This window comes from Dermacentor silvarum, chromosome 11, assembly GCF_013339745.2.
Source record: "Dermacentor silvarum isolate Dsil-2018 chromosome 11, BIME_Dsil_1.4, whole genome shotgun sequence".
NCBI classification, from domain to species: domain Eukaryota; kingdom Metazoa; phylum Arthropoda; class Arachnida; order Ixodida; family Ixodidae; genus Dermacentor; species Dermacentor silvarum.
The window spans coordinates 31992746-32014196 of record NC_051164.1 but is presented as its reverse complement, the minus strand read 5'-3'; the positions used below and the strand labels follow the sequence as shown (position 1 = coordinate 32014196).

Sequence of the window (21451 nt, the reverse complement as noted above, 5' to 3'; positions counted from 1 at the left end):
GCATAGGTCATCGGTTCCCGTTGTGGCTGAGGCGATGCCGGAACTTCTGGCACTTCCCGTGACCGCTGAACCTCTTCTTTAACTATGTCAGCGATCGAGGCCACCTGAGGCGGCGACCTTGGACATAACTTCTGTAACTCTTCCCGTACGACCGCTCTGATCGTTTCTCGCAGGTCGTCGGCGCCTAGCGCTTGAGCTTCGGCGTAGTTGGTCACGACACGGCGCTTGTATTGCCTGGCGCGCATTTCAATCGTCTTCTCAATCGTTATGGCCTCCGAAGCAAATTCTGCGACAGTCTCGGGCGGGTTGCGCATCAATCCGGGGAATAGTTGCTCCTTGACACCCCGCAACAAGAACCGAACTTTCTTTTCTTCAGACATGACGGGGTCGGCATGGCGGAAGAGGCGAGTCATCTCCTCCGTGAAGATCGCGATGCTCTCGTTCGGCAATTCAACTGTGGTTTCTAAGAGAACTTCAGCCCTGTCCTTTCGTGCTGACACTCGTGAAGGTTCTCACGAAGTTCTCACGAAATAGGTCCCATGTCTCTCTGTTCTCAAACCAGGTCCGAGCAGCGTCATCCAACAAAAGAAATTGCCCCCACCTCCCCGAAGGGAATCGTGAGGAAATGCGAATGCATTTCTTGCGCCGAGAGTACACGGCGTAGTAATTTTAATGGCGTAAATTAATGATGAGACGAGGATTTGTACCGTAACCATTTATTTACACATTCATCAGCACCTATCAGCACCTGTTTGTGTTGTCATTGTACCTGACGGCCATAATGACAGCCTTGTGGTCGCTAAAGTGTACAGTCAAAGCGTCTTTGAGAAGCATGCGCACGTCCTGTTTGACGGCACAACCGGCAGTCCAGCGTCTTGGGCATGGCCCCTTCGGCTCCGCTGAGCTCCTCGTCTTCGGGCGCGTCTTCCAGCCACAGAATGACGTGCACATGCGCGCTGCCGCGCTGCTAAACTCGACTCGCTTGAAGTAGTCTCGCACAACGTACGGCCTGAACGGAGAGCAGCGCTTGTCCCTGAGCACGTTCATGATCACTTCGAAGAGCGAACGGGAGAGTGGGGCGCAGGGAGGAGAGAGAGCGAACGGCGAGAAAAGGAGCGGCGAAGCACTGCACCTACCCTCTCCTACGCTCTCTCCACACACGCGGGAGCTCCGCCGAGTTCCCGCGATGCGAGCGCCCGCAGAGGCCAGAGCGCGCTCCTCCTCTCCACTCACTCTCGGGTATACTCCGCCCGGATCCACTTGCTCCGGTTGCTAGGGGCGAGGATAAGCGCGCGCGCCCGCTGCTGTTGCTATGGGAGAGGGAGTGAGAGCGGAGAGATAACACCTGTCGGCGCGCGGACACCGACAGACGCCTGACATGCCCCGACTAATGGTATCTTCGATTGGTCGTCTCGGAGCGCTCTAGATCGCTCTCGCGAGCGGCGTTGTCTTCGGCTGGTTGAAAGAGGGTGCGCGCCTTGCGTTCGGCTGGTTCTTTTCGATCGCTCTCCTCCATCTTCGAGCGCTCTGAGGCGCTCCGCGCCCTGTCGTCGGAGCAGTCGTCGAGATGAGAGCGTTTCCAGCAACGTCATCACAGCACAGCGTCGCCGTTCTTGGCGACGGTCCACCGTAGCCTATAGGCAACCTAGGCCACAGCATGCTGGCGGCTCAACGAACGGTCGTCCCACCGGCGCATCCGCCGGTTTAGCTTTGGATAGGCGAAACATCGGACGTTAGCAGTAGTCACGTGGTTTCGCATCTACCATTACCCCCTCCGAGAGCGAGTCACACGTTCGTCTTGCGCGCTTGTCCTCTACCTCTGAGTTCGGGGAACGCCGGATCTGCAAGACTCTGCTTCGGGGGATGGTTGCGACCAGTCGAAGATACCATAAGAAATGCATTCGCATTTAAAATAGACATGGTGCAGCTTGTCGTCGTCGCTCCATTTGTTGAACGTCGCGGTCTTCTCGTATGTCTCCAGCCAGGTTTCAGGGTCTTCCGCCGATGATCCGCGGAAAGTCGGTGGCTCCCGAGCTTGTTGCAGCAGGATGGGGGACGCTGGGGCTGCCATTGGGGTCGTTGACTTGACCTTGATCGCTGTGGTCTTCTCGGGAAGAAGTCCGTACTCTGGTAGAAGTCCTTTCTGCCTACGGCTAGCTCACTGGTCCTTGGCGACGTTGGCGTTGTCCTCTGGTTTCGGACTTGGATCGCGGCTTTGCGGGGGCGTTCGTTGCATTAACGCACTAGTACGTCCACCAGATGTCACGTAGTAGTGACGATGAAGTCGTAACACTGTGTATTACGAAACTGGTTGTTTATTGGGCGAACCTGTGCCTACAAAAGCAAGCTACACTCAAAGCACAACGATAGCGGCGAACACAGTCGGCGATCGTCGAAAATCTGATCAGCGGCGCGACGCGTCGGCTTTTATACCAGAGTCATGGAAAGTTCCAGATTAATCCCTGGTGCCCGCGTGTCTTCCAGAAAGTTCTAGACAATTCACGTTGCTCATACAATCAGACTACATGAGCGTCGGTGACCACAGACGACGGATAGAAGCATCGATAGCGTTCGAGAAGCTTCCGATGCAGGCGCGACCTGCGCCGAGCGATAACGTTTAACATTTGTTAGCCGGTTGAAAGCGGCCACTGGTGAAAGATAAACATGTATACGTGTCAATATTCTAATAAAACATCCCCCATCGTTTCCCTAGCTTTACCGCAGTAAGCACATGCTTCTTTTTTGATGTACCTCGCAATATAAGTCACGTTATAAGGCATCCTGATCTCGCTTCAAAAAGCAAGGAGCTTCCCTTTATGTTATAAATTGTTTCTTTCCTTATTTCGTGTATTCCTCTTAAGTACTTAATCATAGCAGGTTCCTTTTCCATCGCAGCCACCCATGAGGTTGTCTCAGCCTCTGTGACTTTGCGCTTGACGTTCTTTGTTGCCACGTTGCTTACTGTACCGGCCCCGTAGTTGCCGGTAAGCTTCCTAGTTTGTTTCCTCAACTGTGAATCAATGTTTTCCCCTACAAATATCTGAGCACTCTCCCAGCCCATTTATTTTCTTTCATATTCCACAGTCGTTCTTAGTCAATTTTACTCTCACCTTTCCTCACTTAAAATTATCACCCTGCAAAGTTTCATTCGTACTCTTACCTTCGGTGCCCAATGCGAGGCGTCCCACTCACCTTTGGTCGCCATCGAATCGAGTCCTGATTGTACGCGTGACTTTAACCGACGTCCTTCAACTAAACAACCGAATTTCCAAATTTACCTCCTGGAACTAACACATCTTCCCACTCACGCAGAAGTCGAAGCCACAACTCTTCTCCTGGAGGAGTATATGCTTCTGCAGAAGAAGCGACCATTGAATGTGTAAGCACCTGGCACAATTTGTAGCGATAAAGAGGTTCATGACGGTGACGATCAAGTGGGTACTTGCCGTATGTTGAAGGCGGCGTCTGCTCCTGACCTTAGCGTGCAGCTTCTCAATTTAAACGAATTGTGTGAGCTAGAGAAAGCAAAAATTGTTCATGAAGCTCCTGAGCCACAGGCGCTGGTGGATACGCTCTGTTACATCATTGAAACTACATTGCTCCGCTGAGCTTCCACACGCGGTAAAACAGGAAAGCGCCTATTTCGACGGCGCTTGCTGTTACGTCACGTTGCTCCGCCCACATCGCGCCGATCGCTGCGACTCAGCGACGGAAATTCCAACATGTTGGAATCTCGCGGAGAGACCGCGACGTCGCGGCGGTCGCTGAGCGACGGAATTCGCTGTGTCGCTGTGTGAAAATCGCGCCATGTGAAAGAAGTGGGAATTGTATCCTCCAGCGCTCTGTGTTCAATTATAGCCGCATTTGTCTTCCCTTTGCGTTTAATGTTTTTTTTTTCTTGTCTTTCCTGTTGCCTTCGTTTATTCATATGCCAAGGTGTTTATGTTCCTTTACCGGAGGGATTTTCTGGCCCTGTTTTGACACTATAACACCTGCTTTTTTAGCGCTGAATTTCACTCCTAAATGTGGCTCGTATAAAACTAACCTTGAAGCTGCTGCTCTAGAATTGTACCCAGCTGTTTACATGAGAGATTAAACGAGATATTGCTACCGTCTAGCGCTCTTTCCATCCTTACCATCTACATAATTAACAGCAGCGGGGATAGAGCACACCCCTGTCTGTGTCTCTAGTTGACATCAACTTGCCGCATCGCTCCCCATTCTTTCCAATTCAAGGCAAACTGTGTTTTCTTGCTAAAGCTCCCTCAAAAGCTGTGTACAGTCTCTGCCTATAGCTTCCCCTTTCAGAATATCCCTCAATACGTTGCGACTTACGCTGTCATACGTTCTGGTAATCTCTAAAAAAAGCCACATATAACGGTCTCCCTTGCTCTCTGGACATTTGAATTCACTCAGTAAGCACAAATAGGTTATCATCCACAAACCTACCAATTCTGACGCCTTTCTGAAGTTCTCCCAATATTCCGTTATGTTCTGCGCATGTTTTCAGTTTTAATTCAATCGCCTGCATTACTAACCTGCATATAACCGATATAATGGTCAGTGGTCTATATGAGTATTCTTTTTTCCCGTTACGTTTCAAAATTTATACCATTCTATTCTGTCGTCAACCGTCTTGTATTCATCTATCCTTGAAGGGTTTTTCTGCTGCTTTCAACAGAGCTTCCAATATTTTGGTCCTAGTTCATTAATCAGCCTAACAGGAATCTCCTCTATAGCCCTATGGCTGTGCGCTTAGGAGGTTTCTCTACGGGTTTCTTCCAGTTAAAATTTGCCAGCACCAGCTTCTTCCCCATCTTGTTCCCTTTCTTTCTTTTTTCCCTCAAATACCATCACCTCATTGGCTTGGAAACATTCGGCGGTTATTTTTCTGGTGTAATTTAATGCCCTGTCCCCTTCCACTTTGTTTCCCTCTCCATCAAGGATATGCTGTATTGTTCCAAACTTCCTGCCTAATACGTTTAGGTGGTTCCAAAATATTATTGGCGCGGCCTTCTTTTTCTCCCGTATTTCTCACAACGAACGTTCACTTTCACCTTTCATCTTTGCTTGAACCAGTATCTGAACCTTACCTCTTTCTCCAGGTATATTTCCCATTTCTGGTTACTTCATCCTGCGGCGACTGCGCTTTTTTTTTTGGCTGCCTGTGCTCTCGTGATGCTTTCTGTCGTTCGTCGATCGCTTCTGGTATCTCCGTTTTCCACCAGCTTTTTGTTTCCTCTTTCCTTTCCAACAAGCGTGTTGCTTCGGTTTCCATATTTCTGTAGTCATATTACTTAGAAGCTCAATTTAATACCCCACTGTGGAGGGCCATTTGCCAAGCTCTTTCTCTACTCTTGCGATTGTATTTGTTATTTGTTCCGCGTTCACATTTTGAACTGGACTTTTGGGCTCCTTGCTTTCTTTCCCAATTACTTATCTTATTTTCAAAATGATGCATTTAGGGTCACTCTTTTGCTGCTATACCCTTCCTCATCATTGACCATTTCTCTCAACTCATCATACTGTCCTCAGACAGTAAGCAATGATAGATTACCGGTTTCCCACTTCCCACTTGGTCGGCCCATCACACTTAGGCCTTGTATAACCAGGTTATATTGCTCACTAAGAAGGAGCTCACATTTGCTTACAATTGTTTACCATTTACTTACTTATCAGTGTTGGATCTACGCATGTATATCCTGTATGTGGGCATCCATGTCACCTAATAGGATAATTTAGGCATCATTTCCCAAACTCCTAATATCAGCACTTAAGCATTTCATTAACTCTTCATTATTTCCTTTGCAATTATTTCTGGTCCAGAAATACGTTACGCCAAACCAAGTTTTTTTTCCACTCATTGTACATGATAACCTAAGATGCTGTTGTCATATTGAATTTAAAGTTTCCAATTAGGCTGCCAGATGTGAGCACTCCGACTCCTCCTCCCTTTCTTTCCTATTTTGTTCAGTTATACGCTTCTAAAACATAATTCTCAATCACTGGTGTCTCTTCCGAGTATATAAGGTGCGTTTCTGTAACCCCAAACACCCCTTTTTGGTCTCTATTTAGCAGCTCCTAAGTCTCTACCCACTTTTCCTTTCTTCTGTCACCCCGCATGTTTGTGCAGCCTATTGCATGACGAGCTCTCTTCTTTTTTGTTTTCCGGCTTTCTTTGGTATTGACGACGATGCCAGTCTGAGGTTCCCGTAGGGGCCCTTCTTCATTACTACCTACCCTGGCCTTTTGAGCACTCGTGGGCTCCCCAAAAAAGCAACTGCGCAACCACCAGCAAGTCGCCAGTCCACTTTTCATACAAGCTGCAGTTGAAGTGGGACCTGTCTTGCTGAAAACCACCATACCCTTTCACTTCCCTGTTTACTTCTACAACCTCGAAACCTTGCTATCGGCTCAATATCGATATATCCTCCTTTGCAGCCACAACAGCCATTTGTACGTTACTCTCACGTAAAGGTGCATCCGGCCTCTCACACATCGCATTCTACATCTGGGGGGAAATCTCGCGCAAGACATCCACCTCCTTCGCCAAACGCCAAGCTATTCCTGCCTATTTTCTGTTTATCACATTATTTGGCGCACCTGCTATTACTGGATGGTTGCGTCTCTGGGCATAATCCGCAAGCTTTCCTTTTGCTCACTCGATGACAGAACCCAATGTCCGCGCTGAAAATGTCCTCTACTGCCGCTCCTTTGTCGCCTCTCACACTTTCCAGAATTGTCTCTGAGCACCTTGCAAGGCTTGAGTCACCGGCGATATTCACCCTTTCAATCTGTTATACTGCCAACGCCTCTCGCTGCTTCGATTTGTGAACATTTTCCATGTGATTCGGATTTGAAAAGGGGCATTGACCCGTGCTTTCCTGCTTTTTCTTTATATCCGCTTAAAGGTAGCTGACCCTCTGTCCAGCTGCCCACACCCCATCTTCCACGTGCCTTGTTGACACTCCCTGTCCTGTTACGCCGGGAGACGGTGTTCGATGGTCTCGGCAATTACTGTTCATGATGGCGGCCCTGTTCAGTTTTTCTTCGGCTGCTCGAAGTCTTTCTTTCACGGCCTTCTGAGCTCACGGCAAAGCAAAGCCACGTAGAGAAAAGTCTAGGTGGTGTAACTTGTAAGCGTTCGCTTACTAACTTAAGTAACAAGCATGGTGCCACGCGCGCAGAAGCAAACATGAGCACATGTCACTTGATGACCGCGGAAACTCGCTGTCGAAACGGTGGAGTGAGGAAGCGCGGCTGCAGCAGCGAGCGATTTGACCTTCGTGCTCCCTCTCGCTTAAACGCGGAGCGGCGAAAACAACGCACGACGGAGTCTGTCCCCGTCACAGATTGCTTCCAAGATAGAACGCACGCGGCCTAGCCATACGCTGCAGCTCCCAGAGTACAACACCCCGCTTCCTCCCCTCCCCCCGGAGCATTGCACGCGACGGAAAACGGCGCGCTTCCGCCCCGCTTTCCTCCCATGCGCGCGGGGAGATTGAGCCACCATTGTCTGCTCGCACTCATACACTTTCACGCGGACATACAGCATACGGCGCTTGTTGACGATGCTATCGTCATTGGACTTATATAGAACATCACTGCTACGACGACCGCATGCGGCGACGACGACGACCGCCGACAACGACCGGAGCGTCCCCATAATTGGTACCGCAATAAAAGAGGCGACACGTCGCGGAGGAGGAGAGTAGGTGGATGTGCGCTGAGTTGGCCTCCTCTGCCAGTTGCTGCAGGTGCTGTGTGCGTATTGGCGTACCAGGTTCGTCTCGTGATAACAGCGTCCCCGCGCGTCGTAAAATGGCGGCTCTATCGCGCGTGCGCAAGGAAGGAAAGCAAAAAGGAAGCGCGCCTTCTTCCTACTGGGAGAGGGGGGGGGGGTAGATTAGGGCATTCTACTCCGGCAGCTGCTGCGTATTGGGTGGCCGCGCTAGCCGTATTTCGAAAGCAATCTGCGATGCGTACAGTCCAGACGTCTTGGCACACAGAGACGCCAATAGCGAATTCGTGTGCGCTATAGCACCTATGCGCTTGTGTGTCACTTGCGTTCGTGCAGTGAAACTTCACTGTAACTCTCTGCTAGTTAGCGACTAATTACCGCGTCTCATCTATCACCCCATAGTCGGCGGCGTTGACGACTAGTCTCCGAAGGAAGCATCTTTCGCTTTCAGACAGGCTATATTTAAATATTACGTTGTCTTCGTGTAAACACTCAGTACTGTCACTAATGCTTCAGCGTGCTCATTCTTGCGCGTCCAGGAAAGATCCCGCGTGGTTGCTTAGTGGCTATTGCGTTGGGCTGCTAAGCACGTGGTCGCGGGATCGAATCCCGGCCACGGCGGCCGCATTTCCATGCTGATGAAATGTGAAAACACCCGTGTACTTAGCTTTAGGTGCACGTTAAAGAACCCCAGGTGGTCCAAATTTTTCGGAGTCCCCCACCACGCCGTGCCTCAATCAAATCGTGGTTTTGGCACGTAAAACACCATAATTTATCTTTTTACTTGCAGGCAAAGACATCGACGGTGTCTGCAAGCCAATTACAAAACGGTGCACGATGGCCAGGTCGTTTTTTGCCCTTACCGTCAAGCGACTCATAAGCCTGGTGCGCACCTGGGATGGGTTCATATTCTTTTTCCTGGTTCCATTGGCACTGGTGGGGATGACTGAGTTGACTCTGGAAGGTAAAAACAAGGCTACCCCGGTGCGCCAGTATAACGAAACTTACGACATCCCTATAGAACTAGGCGTCCACTTCCCGAAATCCCACACCGTGATCGGCGAGTCATCGTCCAACGACTTGAGCCGAAACCTACGGACACTCGTGGAGGCTCAAGGCTGCAGTGTGCACTCCTCAAAAGATGTGGAGAAAGACCTTCGCAAATATGCCGAGGAAGACTTTCCACGCTACATCACCACTTACGCATTGGCCGTGGCGTTTGAGTCGAATGAGTGAGTACATTCATTCCATTCATGCCGTTTGATACTGCCGCAGTACTTGTAAATGAGCTAGATGGTCTCTACTTTTTTAATGAGAAAACAACGTGAAACCATGCAAAGAGATGGCCGGACTGGTCCGGTCGTACCTTTACGGGGTTCATGCATTTCCCAACGTTAGAAGGAGTACTTTTTTCATTTTAGTTCATGCGTAAAGCTATGGTCAACTGAGCGATATTTGGTGGGGACTCACTTCCTAGCGCAACGTCAACAAGCAACGGCACAGGGAAGACCCATGAAAAGTGACCATACAAGCGCTAGCAATTAATGGTTTGTTCAGGAATCACACACACACACACACGCACACATTATATATATATATATATATATATATATATATATATATATATATACGCACAATTGCAAGCGTGTACTTAAAGCGACAACCACGGAAAATCAATACATCGTATCCTCTACACCTGTCCCCCGTGCTCTAGCATGTTATTTCACTATCTAATCATAAGAAGAAAATTTGCCTTCGCATTTTTTGCCAGTCTGCGTTTTGATTGTGCACCGCGGATTCTACGCTCTAAGAAAAAAAGGACGAAATGGGGTATCGAGGTTTGTGCTTTTGGGGAGTAACTGACCTTCCACAACCATTCGTCATTTTTTGGGAGTAACTACGAGGCGATGAACTGCTACTCCCCATGCGGTTACACCATCAAGGACTAACAGTTGCTCTTTTCCGATGCTCCTCAAGGGAATACCGGACATTTTTTTTCCCGATGCTACGCAAGGATGTAATTAACCAAGTTAGCCATTTATACGCTGATAAGAAAAAAAAGATTTTGAGGTGACAAAAAAAAAAGAAAGCAGAACGCTTCAAAGTAGAATTCGAACTCAGATCCTCGCGCTCACGAGTCAGGTACCCTATCCACTACACCACGGTAGCTTTTTTTTTTCTTATTTATTGCCATTTCACAAACAAAAACAAAAATTATCGGATACACATGTACATATTCTAAATACACCAGCTACAAGTCGGCCGGTGTATGTGGCTTAAAAATGCTTCACAGAAGCCAATTGATTTAATATAGGTAGCCATTCTGGGGGTTCACCTTGGGCTCTGAACAAGTCTCGGGTGTAGATCACACTCTCAACAAAATAGTGTCTTGCTGAGTGAGTTTGTATATGAGCATGCCTAATATCCATCCTCGTCTTCCATACGCCATGCATGCAAAGCAACATTAGCATACCACTCGGCAGTTCCCCTGTATCCGCACATTGAAGAAGCCGGATTCCAAAAGGGCTTAATGGCAATTCTTTTTTAAGAGTTCTTTGCAAGACATCCCACAGGAATACGGCATCGTGGCAGTCTAGAAAAATATGTTCCATTGTTTCCGGTTTCCTGCAGTTTACTGACCAAGGTACAAAAAGACCTTTACTTTGTAACCATGACTTGACAGGGAGAGTGTCGGTATGTAGTTGAAAAAAGAATGTTTTAACTGAGGGCCTGATCGGCATTTTTTTTAACACGCTTTAATACATTGCGTTCAAGACCTAGCTAGTAGACAGCTCGATAGACAGCTGTTAGTATGAATACATCAAGAATATCACAATACAAACGCTCTTTCGTAACATCAGACAAGTATTCATATGAAAATCTTGCCTTGAGCAAGCGTATAGGCATAACCACTTCACGCAAATAAGAACTAAGCGGTCCTGCTTTCAAACAAAACGATAATACAACAAAATCAGATAGATAATGCCGCAATCGTGCTCGGATCACAGTTCTCAAAAATACATCAATTTGATCCTGCATAAAGAAGAAACTGCTCGCCAACTGCTTGAAGAACAGATGCGAGAGCCTTAGACCCCCATTTTTCACCTTATGAAACAAATTGCACCGGCTGGTGCGCTCCCCCTGCGATCCTCATATAAAAGTCGAAAATACTTGGTGGATTTTTTGGACCAAACTTCTGCTCATGGTCATCACTTGCAACACAGAAAACACTTTGGCAATAAAAAAAATATTGAAAACGGAAGCTCTTGCAAATACTGAAAATTTATGGCCACCCCATTTATCGGTAGTAACTTTAACGCGTTTGTTTTCCTCAGACCAATATTCTTCCGCATTTCGGTAATAATTTAGTGGAACTCCGAGGCACTTTCCTGGGGAAGCTGTCCAATTCATATTGCAGTACACATCGGGTGTGCTCTGCCAGATGCCATGCCAAAATCTGAGGCATTTCAGCCAACTGATCGCGCTACCTGTTGCTGTGCAGAAAGGTATAGCTATTTTGACAACTTCTTCCGCGCTTTTTTTATCAGTACAAAACACAGCTATGTCGTCCGCATACGCTAGAACCCTAATTTCACTGCTCAAAAATGTATAGCCTTGAACACGCGGTGTTGCAAGTAAACCTAAACAAAAGGGTTCCAGGTAAATCGCTAAAAGAAGAGGAGACAAAGGACATCCTTGTTTCACGCTTGACCGCAAAGGAATTGAATCACTTAATTCTTTGTTAATCACTAATTTGGCTGTACAATCATGATACACCATTTTCACACATTCAGTAAGCACAGATCCAATATTCACATGCTCCAGCAGTAAAAACAAAACTTCATGTACAACTTTATCGAACGCTTTATGTAAGTCTAACTGAATCATGGCTACGCGGTAGCCGAGCATTGCGTCACAACATTCCAGAATACTTCTCGCTATGTGTGTGCTTGTAAAAATTGTTCTGCCCTTAATATCGCACGTCTGATGTGGGCCAACAAGGGACTGAATAGCACTTTGGGGCCGTCTAGCTAACACTTTCATGTATATTTTGTAGTCTGTATTGGTCAAACTAATGGGATCGTAAGACGCGACTGAAAGTAACTTTCCAGGGTCATCAGTTTTGGGGTTCAGTACTACATGTGCTGTCCTAAAAGAGAGGGGTGCTTGCTTTCTTTCATAACATTCAGTGATCACTCGATGTAAAGCCATTGTCATTTCTGTGTTTAAAAAAAAACTTGTATATGGCTGCACCCAATCCATCCGGCCCGGGTGACTTGCCGTTACTTAATTCATCTATTGCCGCTTCAATTTCCGCCACGGTAATTTCAGATTCTAGTGACTCTAACCGTGTCTTCTAATCTTGGCATAAGGGACAGAAAGTCAACTTGGAAGCGCTTGGGGTCATCAATTTTTTTGGCCAAGAAGCTCTGTGTACGAATGCAAGTGTTATCTCTTTGCTTTCTTGGGTAATTTTGTTACGATATCGAATTTAATTTATCGCTTTATTTGCTGGGTGCTTCTTTTCTTCACTAAGCACACGCTTAGTGGGCGTTTCGCCCAGCCACAATCTTTCAGTACGCGCCCTTATCATTGCACTGCGGTACTCATCTTCATCGATCAACTCGAGCTTTGCTTTCACCTCGTTTATTTCTTTTTTAAACGCTCCAGGCACTTCATTTTCTACGCCTAAGATATACTCCAGCTCAATGCGTAACTGTTTCTCTTGTAGCCTTTCCTTCTGACGTAATACACACGCTCTATCAGTTGCAGCAATTTTTATACCACATTTAAACTGTTCCCACACTGCGATGAAGCTATTAGTTTCAGTATGCAGGGCATTTGAAAGACATTCTTCGGCTCTTGAGACAAATACGTCATCTTGCAGCAGTTTCTCATTAAACTTCTATAGGAACCAGTTAAACTTCACAAAATTTCGTTTTTCGCCAATGGTAACCGTGACCAAACAATCGTCACTAAAGCTAAGGTGTTGTGTTTCATAAGAGGAGCATAGTGGTACAAACTTCGCCGGCACGAATATTCTATCTAGCCTCGCATGGGAGTCACCTTGAAAATGTGTATACCGTGCTTGGCCATCTCGTGTCATGACATAACCGATGTTCTGAAGCTCTTTCTCAATCACTACGGCACTCAAAAGCTCAGCGCTTCTATCGCGCACATTGAGGCCCGTTGTTTTGTCCTCAGCTCTACAGACGCAATTAAAGTCCCCTAGAACCACAACATTTCGTTCTGTTTTCAAAAACCCTTCAGCATACATAAAACAAATTTCACGTTCATGCATTTTGTTTGGTGTGTAAATGCACACAGCACGCCACTGCAATCCAGAAAAAACAAAATCACATGCAAGCAGTCTCCCACTATCGCAGGCAGACACTTTTTGAACAACCGCGATGCCATTGCGAATAAAAATGACGCAGCCTCCTGACCAGTCCAACAGCATGGCAAACACATATATTGTATCTAGAGCGAAAAATTTGAACCATTTGTACTGTTAGCTCCTCACTTGCAATTTTTGTTTCTTGTACAGCCAGAAGGTCAACGTCATTTTCCAAAAGAGTGCGACTAATCTGACATTGCCTCCTGCGCGAACACAGTCCTCTCACATTCAATGCCGCAATACGAAGGCTAGATTTAAAGTTAGTCGCCATTTCATGGAGGTTGCTTGGCCAGGCGTCCTACTCGCATCGCAACAGTGGGTTTCTTGTGGTCCTCGTTGAAGGCCTCTGGAACGTTACCTCCGCTAGTGCGGAGGCGTTGTAGTGTTCATCCTACGGTCAGGCGGCAACTTTGGCTTCGGTTGAACCGAAGACCGCCGCCCCGCCGATGCCTTCGTTGGAGGCTCGCCGGTGCCTGACGCACTCGCTTCGTTGTCGGAGTCTGCATCAGCCTGCTTTGCAGCGACGCTTCCGGTCGTGAGCATCTCGCGGTCCGTTACCTCCTGGTCGGCGTCTTGCGCTACTGACAATGACGTGCTGGCGGCCTTCGTTTCTGCGTCATCTGTTGTAGTGTCTGGCATCGTTTCCGATGCTGCAGCCGAGGGCTCGGCACCACCATTCACTCCCTGTAGAACTCCTGAAGAAGCTTCAGGGGGCGTTGCAGCAGTCTTCGCACCGTCGTTGTATTCCCTGTTAGCTTCTTCGGTGTCTGCGGCGTCCATCAGGTGTTCTGACACAACGTCGCAACGGAGTAGGCCTGTAACGCTGGCATAAGAGCACACGCACTGGGAGTTACCGCGGCCGAAGCGCCGACAGACCCCACATTGTGGAAAGCGGCACTGTCGTCGGATGTGTCCGGTGCCACGGTATCGGAGGCAGAGCGGTGCTCTGCCAGGAACGAAGACGAGCGCCATGTCTTCAGCAACACGCAGCTGGTGTGGAAGGTCATCCACTGTAACGCCCACCTTTAATTTCAGTGTCACCGAGCGGGTTGTTGATCCTTTGTCGATGCATCCCTTGGCCTTCCACTTGTCTCTGCTTATTTCCGTAACTTTTCCAAACGGCGCCAAAGCCATTCGCACGTCATCGTCCGGTACGCAGGGAAGCAGCCAGTAAAGCTTCAGTCGGGCACCTTGATCGCGTGGGTCGATGACCATGCAGCGGTGATCTTTAACGTTGAACGCATCTGCCGCTGATACCTTTTTCTTGCCTTCCTCATCCTTAAACGTCACTGCCCACAGGTGATTCATTTGGTATGCCCCGAGGGAAACCACTTCCAGCAGCAGGGAGAGACGCGCAAGGCTGTTTCGGACATGCTCCACTCGATATAGCCTGGCTTTTACGTCACCATGCAAAAACACCGTGTTTAAAACAGACGCACCTGTGGGAAGATGAGGCAGAACAACCTGGTAATCTACAGCCGGCTTTTCAGTAAACCTGATACCGCTGCCCACACGGGCGGCTGAAACCTCCTGTACAAGGGAGCACATGATGACACGTCCGAACGCTGCATACTGAGACAAGGTTAAGCATCCGATCGCAGGTGCGTCAATGCAAGAGACGCGGCATTTTGTGTATGCCATGCGGAAACAGTCTAACGCTGCGTGTACTTGCAACCTTACGACTGCACAAAGACAGTTGCGCGATTACGCGATGAGACATTACAAAATGTACGAATGTGTAGCGAGCGTATACGGGACACGCAAAACGACAGAGAAGGTGAACTTATCACCTCGGCATTTGTCTTAGAGTGTAAAATTAAATTTACCCTTATAAGACTCTTCGGCCTTTTGCAGGGACCTCACTCAGTAAAGGCCTCAGTGAAAGTATATATATCAGTGGCAAACAGGAAACTGGCATTGTATATTTTCTGGAAGTGTGGGCACAATAAGTACAAAGCGTGATGGGTGGCCTCAAAATGCAACAATGCGATGTCAGCAGTGCAATGGTCAGTCACGAGATGGCGCCATGTATCCATTGGTGCGCGTCGCCGTTTCACTTTTTGAAACGCAACTCTTGTTTTTCCCCCTCTCGATTTTTTTTATTTTGCACTGCTTTATTAAACAAAATGTCAGCTTGTCCGTTGTGTGTCGTCTCTTTGGCTTCGGGCCAAATCTAATCAATCCGGAACCCCAAAAGATCTGGTCACCCTGAATAAAACCAACAGGTTATGGGCCCAGGCCGAAGCATCGACCATTTTTTGGAAGAAATGACACGCATTGCCTTTATTGAGTGATGAAAAAGTGCGACCACGTTGAAGCAGAAAACCTTCAAGCTACACCGCCTACACTACGTCGCGCCGATGTCTTTAGAAGTTTATACAGGCGTGAGTATCGTGAAACTGTCGGGAAGAAGTGACTGACAAGCGGTGTGTGCCCGTGAAGAAAAGTGAGAAGTGCGTATTTTTTCGTGAGAAAGACGGACCGTCACTAGACGCCGGCGTTGCTGCAGGCTGCATCTTGGATGTGTACGGAAGACGCTTAGACAAGTCCGGCGCAAGTGCGGCACAACTGTCAGGAAGAAGTGACTGACAAAGTTTTTCAGTGGATGTTAGGGGCGAAATTGTTCTTGAAGAAGTGACCGACAAACCATTTTCACGCACGCTAACTGAGAAACAGTTCCGAAAAAGAAGTGTGTTGTCCCTCTTGCGTTCGAGGATAAGTGAACATGTCGGCATTAGACGTGTTTAGACTGCCGAAGTTGTCATCAGATAACTATCACACATGGTCGATAAGGGCAAGAGCAGCTCTCGTACAGAAGGGATGCTTGGAAGCGATCGGCCCTGGATTCTCGAATAGAGAAATGAACGAGCGAGAAAAGCACACTAACAAGGCCCTGACCTTTCTGTTCCTTATTGTCAAAGACAACTACCTGGATGACATCGGGACTTGCAGAACTGCAAAAGAAGCCTGGAATACGCTGCAGGAAATCCACTCAAAGTTTGGACTCCAGCTGATGCGCGATTTTTTCAACGTAAAAATGAAGAGAGACGAGTCAATGCAAGATTACCTAGGAAGATTGATGGTGCTGCATAGGAAGTTGTGAAATGCAGTCTATGCATTCACAGACAGAGATGTTGCATTAGTGATGTTAATGGGGTTTCCTGACACATACGAACCGCTGATACTGAATTTGGAGCAGGACGAACAAACCCTCACGACCAAAGCAGTGAGGACAAGGCTGCTGATCGAAGAAAAGAGAAAGCTGCGTCGTGACGAAGATCGGTTAAGCGACGAAGAGAGTCAAACAAGGGCCCTGATCACTAAAGCTCGATTAAGGACTGAGAGCAAGCAACCCAATGAGACGGTGCATCATCAACTCACTGTCATGCAGGACGAGAAGTTTCGTCAATGCACCCTCAAGTATGCAAACGAAGAAGGTGCGATCCTTTGCTTGAGGCAAAATTGGTCATATAGCCAGAGATAGTGACCAGTTTCAAGACGAAGGGGATGACCAGAAGAAGATAAACTCATCGCAGGCAAAGATTGCAGCACAGATGGCTTTATGTGCCAAAAATGCGATGACAGCACCTCTTCATGTGTGGAATATTGATAGCAGTGCTACAGATCACATGGCATCGCACAAGGCGAAGGTCACGGACCTCAGGCCATGCGAGTCAAGAGTAGAAACTGCAAACAGAGAATCCATGAGTGTCATGGGGAAAGGAAGAGATCAGATTCAACTATCTGAAGAGTGCGGTGAGTCATTCATCACGCTAGAAGACGTCCTTTATGTGCCCGACTTGAACGGAAACCTACTATCAGTCGGAAGAATTGAAGAGTGAGGTTTGCACGTGACGTTCGCTGGGGGCAAAGCCGAAGTTACAAAGGACACAGGTGAGCTGATACTGCAACTCGAGAACGAAGACTGTACTCTGTCAAAGAAGAGATAATGTCGACGAACATGGCAAAAACAAAAGACACAGCCTTGTGGCACAGAAGACTAGGCCACCTTCACCAGAATGCTGTTCGACGCCTATGTGGAGCTAGTGAAGAACCTGTGAAGAAGAAATGTGACACATGTCTGCGAAAGCTAAGGCGAAGCAGTTTCCCAAAGGGTGAGGCAACAAGGCCTAAGATTCTACTGGAGGTGGTGCATTCAGATGGGGTTGGAAAGATCACAATAACAACCAAAGGGGACTCCAGTTCCTTTGTAACCTTCCCAGACGACTACTCAAGATACACTGTAGTGTACCCCATGAAGGTCAAAAGCGAAGTGCTTCAGAAGTTTGACCAGTACAGACGCATATCGGAAAATCTGCACAACACGAAGGTGAAGACCTTCTGTATAGTGACAATGGAGGAGAGTACACAAGCAAAGAGTTCAACGAGTACCTGGCCAAGCATGGCATAAGGCACCAGCTGACCATTCCTGGCACGCCTGAGCAGAATGGAGTCGCAGAGAGAATGAACCAAACATCGCTTGACATGACGAGGTGCCTCCTGATCGAATCAGGTGTCACCAAAAAGCTCTGGGATGACGCAGTTGTCAGTGCAAGTTACATCAGAAACAAGTGCCCATCGAAGGCGGTTGGAGGAGAGTCACCAGAAGCTCTGTGGACAGGGGAAGAAGTGCAACTAGGCCACCTAAGAGTGTTTGGGTGCAGAGCATGGAGCGTGCGAAATAGACGGTGCAAGGGGAGCAAGTTAGACTCGAAAGCAGAGGAGTGCATACTGGTCGGCTACCCAGGAGGAGTGAAGGGGTACAAGCTGTGGAACCAGAAGGAAGATCGCTTCTTTGTAAGCCAGGACGTTACCTTTGAAGAAGAGTCCTTCCCATGCAAGCTTACCCAAATTGCAAGTAGCTAGACTGAAGCACCTAGCGACACTTATTGCACAATCACGTTACAAGTTGAAGACAGCTTGAGCGAGCCACATGATGTTAGTAGTTCAAATCGCAGTGATACTGATTACAACTATGCTGAAGAAGTTGGCTCATCAGCTGATGAAGACGAGGCAACTACGCAGGACGAAGGCGCTACGCAGCGACGGTCCAGCGTGACAGATTGTGCTACACAGGCACTAAGATGGTCGGAAAGACTAGCAAACAAGAAACCACATCAAAGTAATTGTCACAGCTGCTGCATAGCCAGGCAAAACAGCCAAACAGATCCAGAAACTCTCCAGGAAGCCTTATCTGCAACAGACAAGGAGGAATGGAAAGCGGCTATACAGAGTGAACTGGACAGCCTCGAAGCGTCCACTACATGGGAGCTAGTGCCACAATCAAAAGACAGACAAGTGGGTGTTCCGCAAGAAGTACGAGTAAAATGGCGACTTACAGTGATACAAGGCGCGGTTGGTTGCATGTGGATATTCACAAGTGGAAGGTACTGATAACAAGGAAACCTTCTCTCCTGTAGTGAAGCTGAGGTACGTCAGGACACTGCCGGCCACAGCAGTTGAGAGAAATAGGAAGATCTACCAGATGGACCTCACGGCAGCATACTTAAACGGTACTCTGAAGGAGACCATCTACATGGAACAACCGCAGTCTTTGAATGACTGTAAGAAGGACGAAGTCTGTCTTCTAAAGAAGAGCCTTTACGGGCTACGACAGTCTGGAAGGGAGCGGAATCTTACTTTGGACAAAATGCTCATGTCCGAACGGATGACAAGATCAAAAACAAAACCTTGTGTTTATGTCAGCAAGAACACGAACTTCATCGTATTAGTCCACGTTGATGACTTGCTGATCATCGCAGAAGAAGAGAAACAGATTGCCGACTTCAAGCGCCACTTGAGTCAACAATTTGATGCAAGAGACTTGGATGAAGCTAGCCACATTCTTTCCATACGACTGACGAAATAAAATGATGGAAAACTGACACTCTATCAGACGACATATGCTGACGACATACTGGAAACGTTTGGCATGTCAGATGCAATAGCAGCATCGCCTCCTTTGGATCCTGGAAGCGAGTGCCAAAGAGGAGACAAAAATAACTCATCAAGTGAGGATCTGCCCCGCAAGTACAGACAAACAATTGGTGCGTTGCTTTACCACGCCGGAGGCACAAGACCGGACTTGGCTTTTGCGACTACTTACATGAGCCAGTTCAATGAACATCCCACAGAAGAACATTGGAATGGCATAAGGCACATTCTTCGCTATGTGAAACAAAGAATTATGCATTAGTGTACCAGAGAACTAGGAAGTGCATACAAACCTTTTGCGACGCAGACTTGGCTAGTGACAAGGCTGGCAGGAAGTCATTCAGCGGATATGTGCTCACGCTAGCTGGTGCTGCGATTTCCTGGAGTAGTAGGAAGCAGCAAAGCACTGCACTGTCAACAGTCGAAGCGGAATATGTAGCAACGCGTCACGCTACAGAAGAAGTGATGTCGCTCCAAAATTTCATGAAGGAACATAATGCGCACGAATTCATGCATGAACCACAGATTTTAATGGCTGACAACCAGGATGCAATTTCGCTTGCGAAGAACAAATTACTTCAGATAGGAGCAAACACATTGACCTCAAGTTTTATTTCCTGAGAGAAAAGGTCGAAGACGAAATGCTACCACTCCAGTACGTCGAATCGTCGAACAACAGTGCCGACCTCTCCACTAAGACCTAAAATGAAAAAATGACTCTCAAGCACTGTGAATGTTTGGGCATCAAAAGTGTGGGCGCAATGACAGTGCATTAAGGGGGAGTGTCAGTAGTGTAATGGCCAGTCACGAGATGGCACATGTATCCGCTGGCGCGCCGTCGCCGTTTCACTTCTTGAAACGCAACTCTTGTATTTCCCCCTCTCGTTTTTTTGCACTGTTTTATTAAACAAAATGGCAGCTTGACCATTGTGTGTCGTCTCTTTGGCTTGGGGCCAAATCTACTCAATCCGCAACCCCATAAGATCTGGTCACCCTGCATACTCAACAAAATCAACATGCGACTCATGTGTTGACCTTTGCTTTTTATTTAAATGCGCGTGACTAGCGTGATAAGCACCGATATTGAAGATTCGCGATGTGGGTGTATGAAGCTCGGCGATAAAAGTTGGCACAGTGCAAAGAATGATGTAGACAGTGCCTCTTCGGTGCAGCAAATTCAAAACGAAAACAATGTAGCTGGAAATACGCTTGGACAAAGAACGGAAAAATTTTTGTGAGGAAATCTGAAGGAACGCCGGTCATATCCATCAGTCATGCTGATGACTTGGTGAAAATTGAGCAGTAAAGCTAAGGGTAGTCTATCTGTAAACTATACAGATTATGGGCTTCAAGCCGTCCGAAATCAAACAGTTTGGTAATGCAAAAAAAAACAGCCATGACGTTCTTTCACCAAAATGTACGGTCACTTGTAACTAAGGACGATGAAATGACATTGTTATTAGAAAATTTGGGTTTACCCTTCACAGCAGTAATGCTGACAGAAACTTGGTATCAAGGAGCGTCATGTGCGTTTTCTCCCCCTGGTTATCATTGCTACTTTAGAAATCGTGAAAATAAGCGCGGTGGTGGTGTTGCGCTTCTGATGAAAGAAGACGTATTCGTCGAATGTGTGCCTCAGTTTACAACCGTGAATTGTCACTATGAGGTCCTTAGATTAAGAAGTCCCGAAACTCTGTTCTGTGTTTGTTATAGGCCACCCTCCGGTGATTTTAAGCAATTTATTAGCTTTCTTGATTGTTTTCTTTTTTATGCTTCAGACCACAACTTAGAGTTTGTCCTCGGCGGCGATCTTAATGTGAACTTGCTTGCATCTACATGTCAGCAGAAAGAACTTGCTTCGATCATTGTTGCCAATGGTGCTTCAAATATGATCACAAGTCCTACGCGTATTTCCTTAGACGGCAACTCATTGCTTGATGTTTTCATTACAAATATTAATCCGGATACAATAACAGCTGATGTCATTTATACAAGCATTAGTGATCATTTCGGTATATTCATGCTAGTAGCAAAAGATCATCTTCCAAGGCAAAATGTTTCAAACACGCGTAATGTTCAGGCAATAACGCCACGGCAGCTCGAATCCTTTCGGCAAGTTATTGGTCAAGAAACTTGGAGTGTTGTCTACGAATCAAACGATAGTGACGTTGCCTACTGTAGTTTCATCAACATTTTTAAAAGCCTCTATAACGCTAACTTCCCATTTGAGAAAATAAATAAGCCTAAAAAGGCACGCAAGCCTTGGATCACTCGCAGATTGCTAAAAATGATACAGCATAAAAACGCCTTGTACGCAAAATTTGTTAAAACCAGGTACCCAGTGCTGTTAGCAGAATTCAAAGCACATAGAAATCGGC

At 47.3% G+C, this 21451-nt stretch overlaps 1 protein-coding gene across 1 annotated transcript in view; it reads left to right on the top strand.

Annotated features, from left to right (window-relative positions):
- LOC119432497 (ABC transporter A family member 2-like) overlaps window positions 1-21451 on the top strand; it is a 151022-nt gene that overhangs the window by 45044 nt on the left and 84527 nt on the right. The window contains exon 6 of the mRNA XM_037699662.2: window positions 8532-8973. Coding sequence (XP_037555590.2) covers window positions 8532-8973 — 442 coding nt within the window. The remainder of the gene's footprint in view (window positions 1-8531; window positions 8974-21451) is intronic.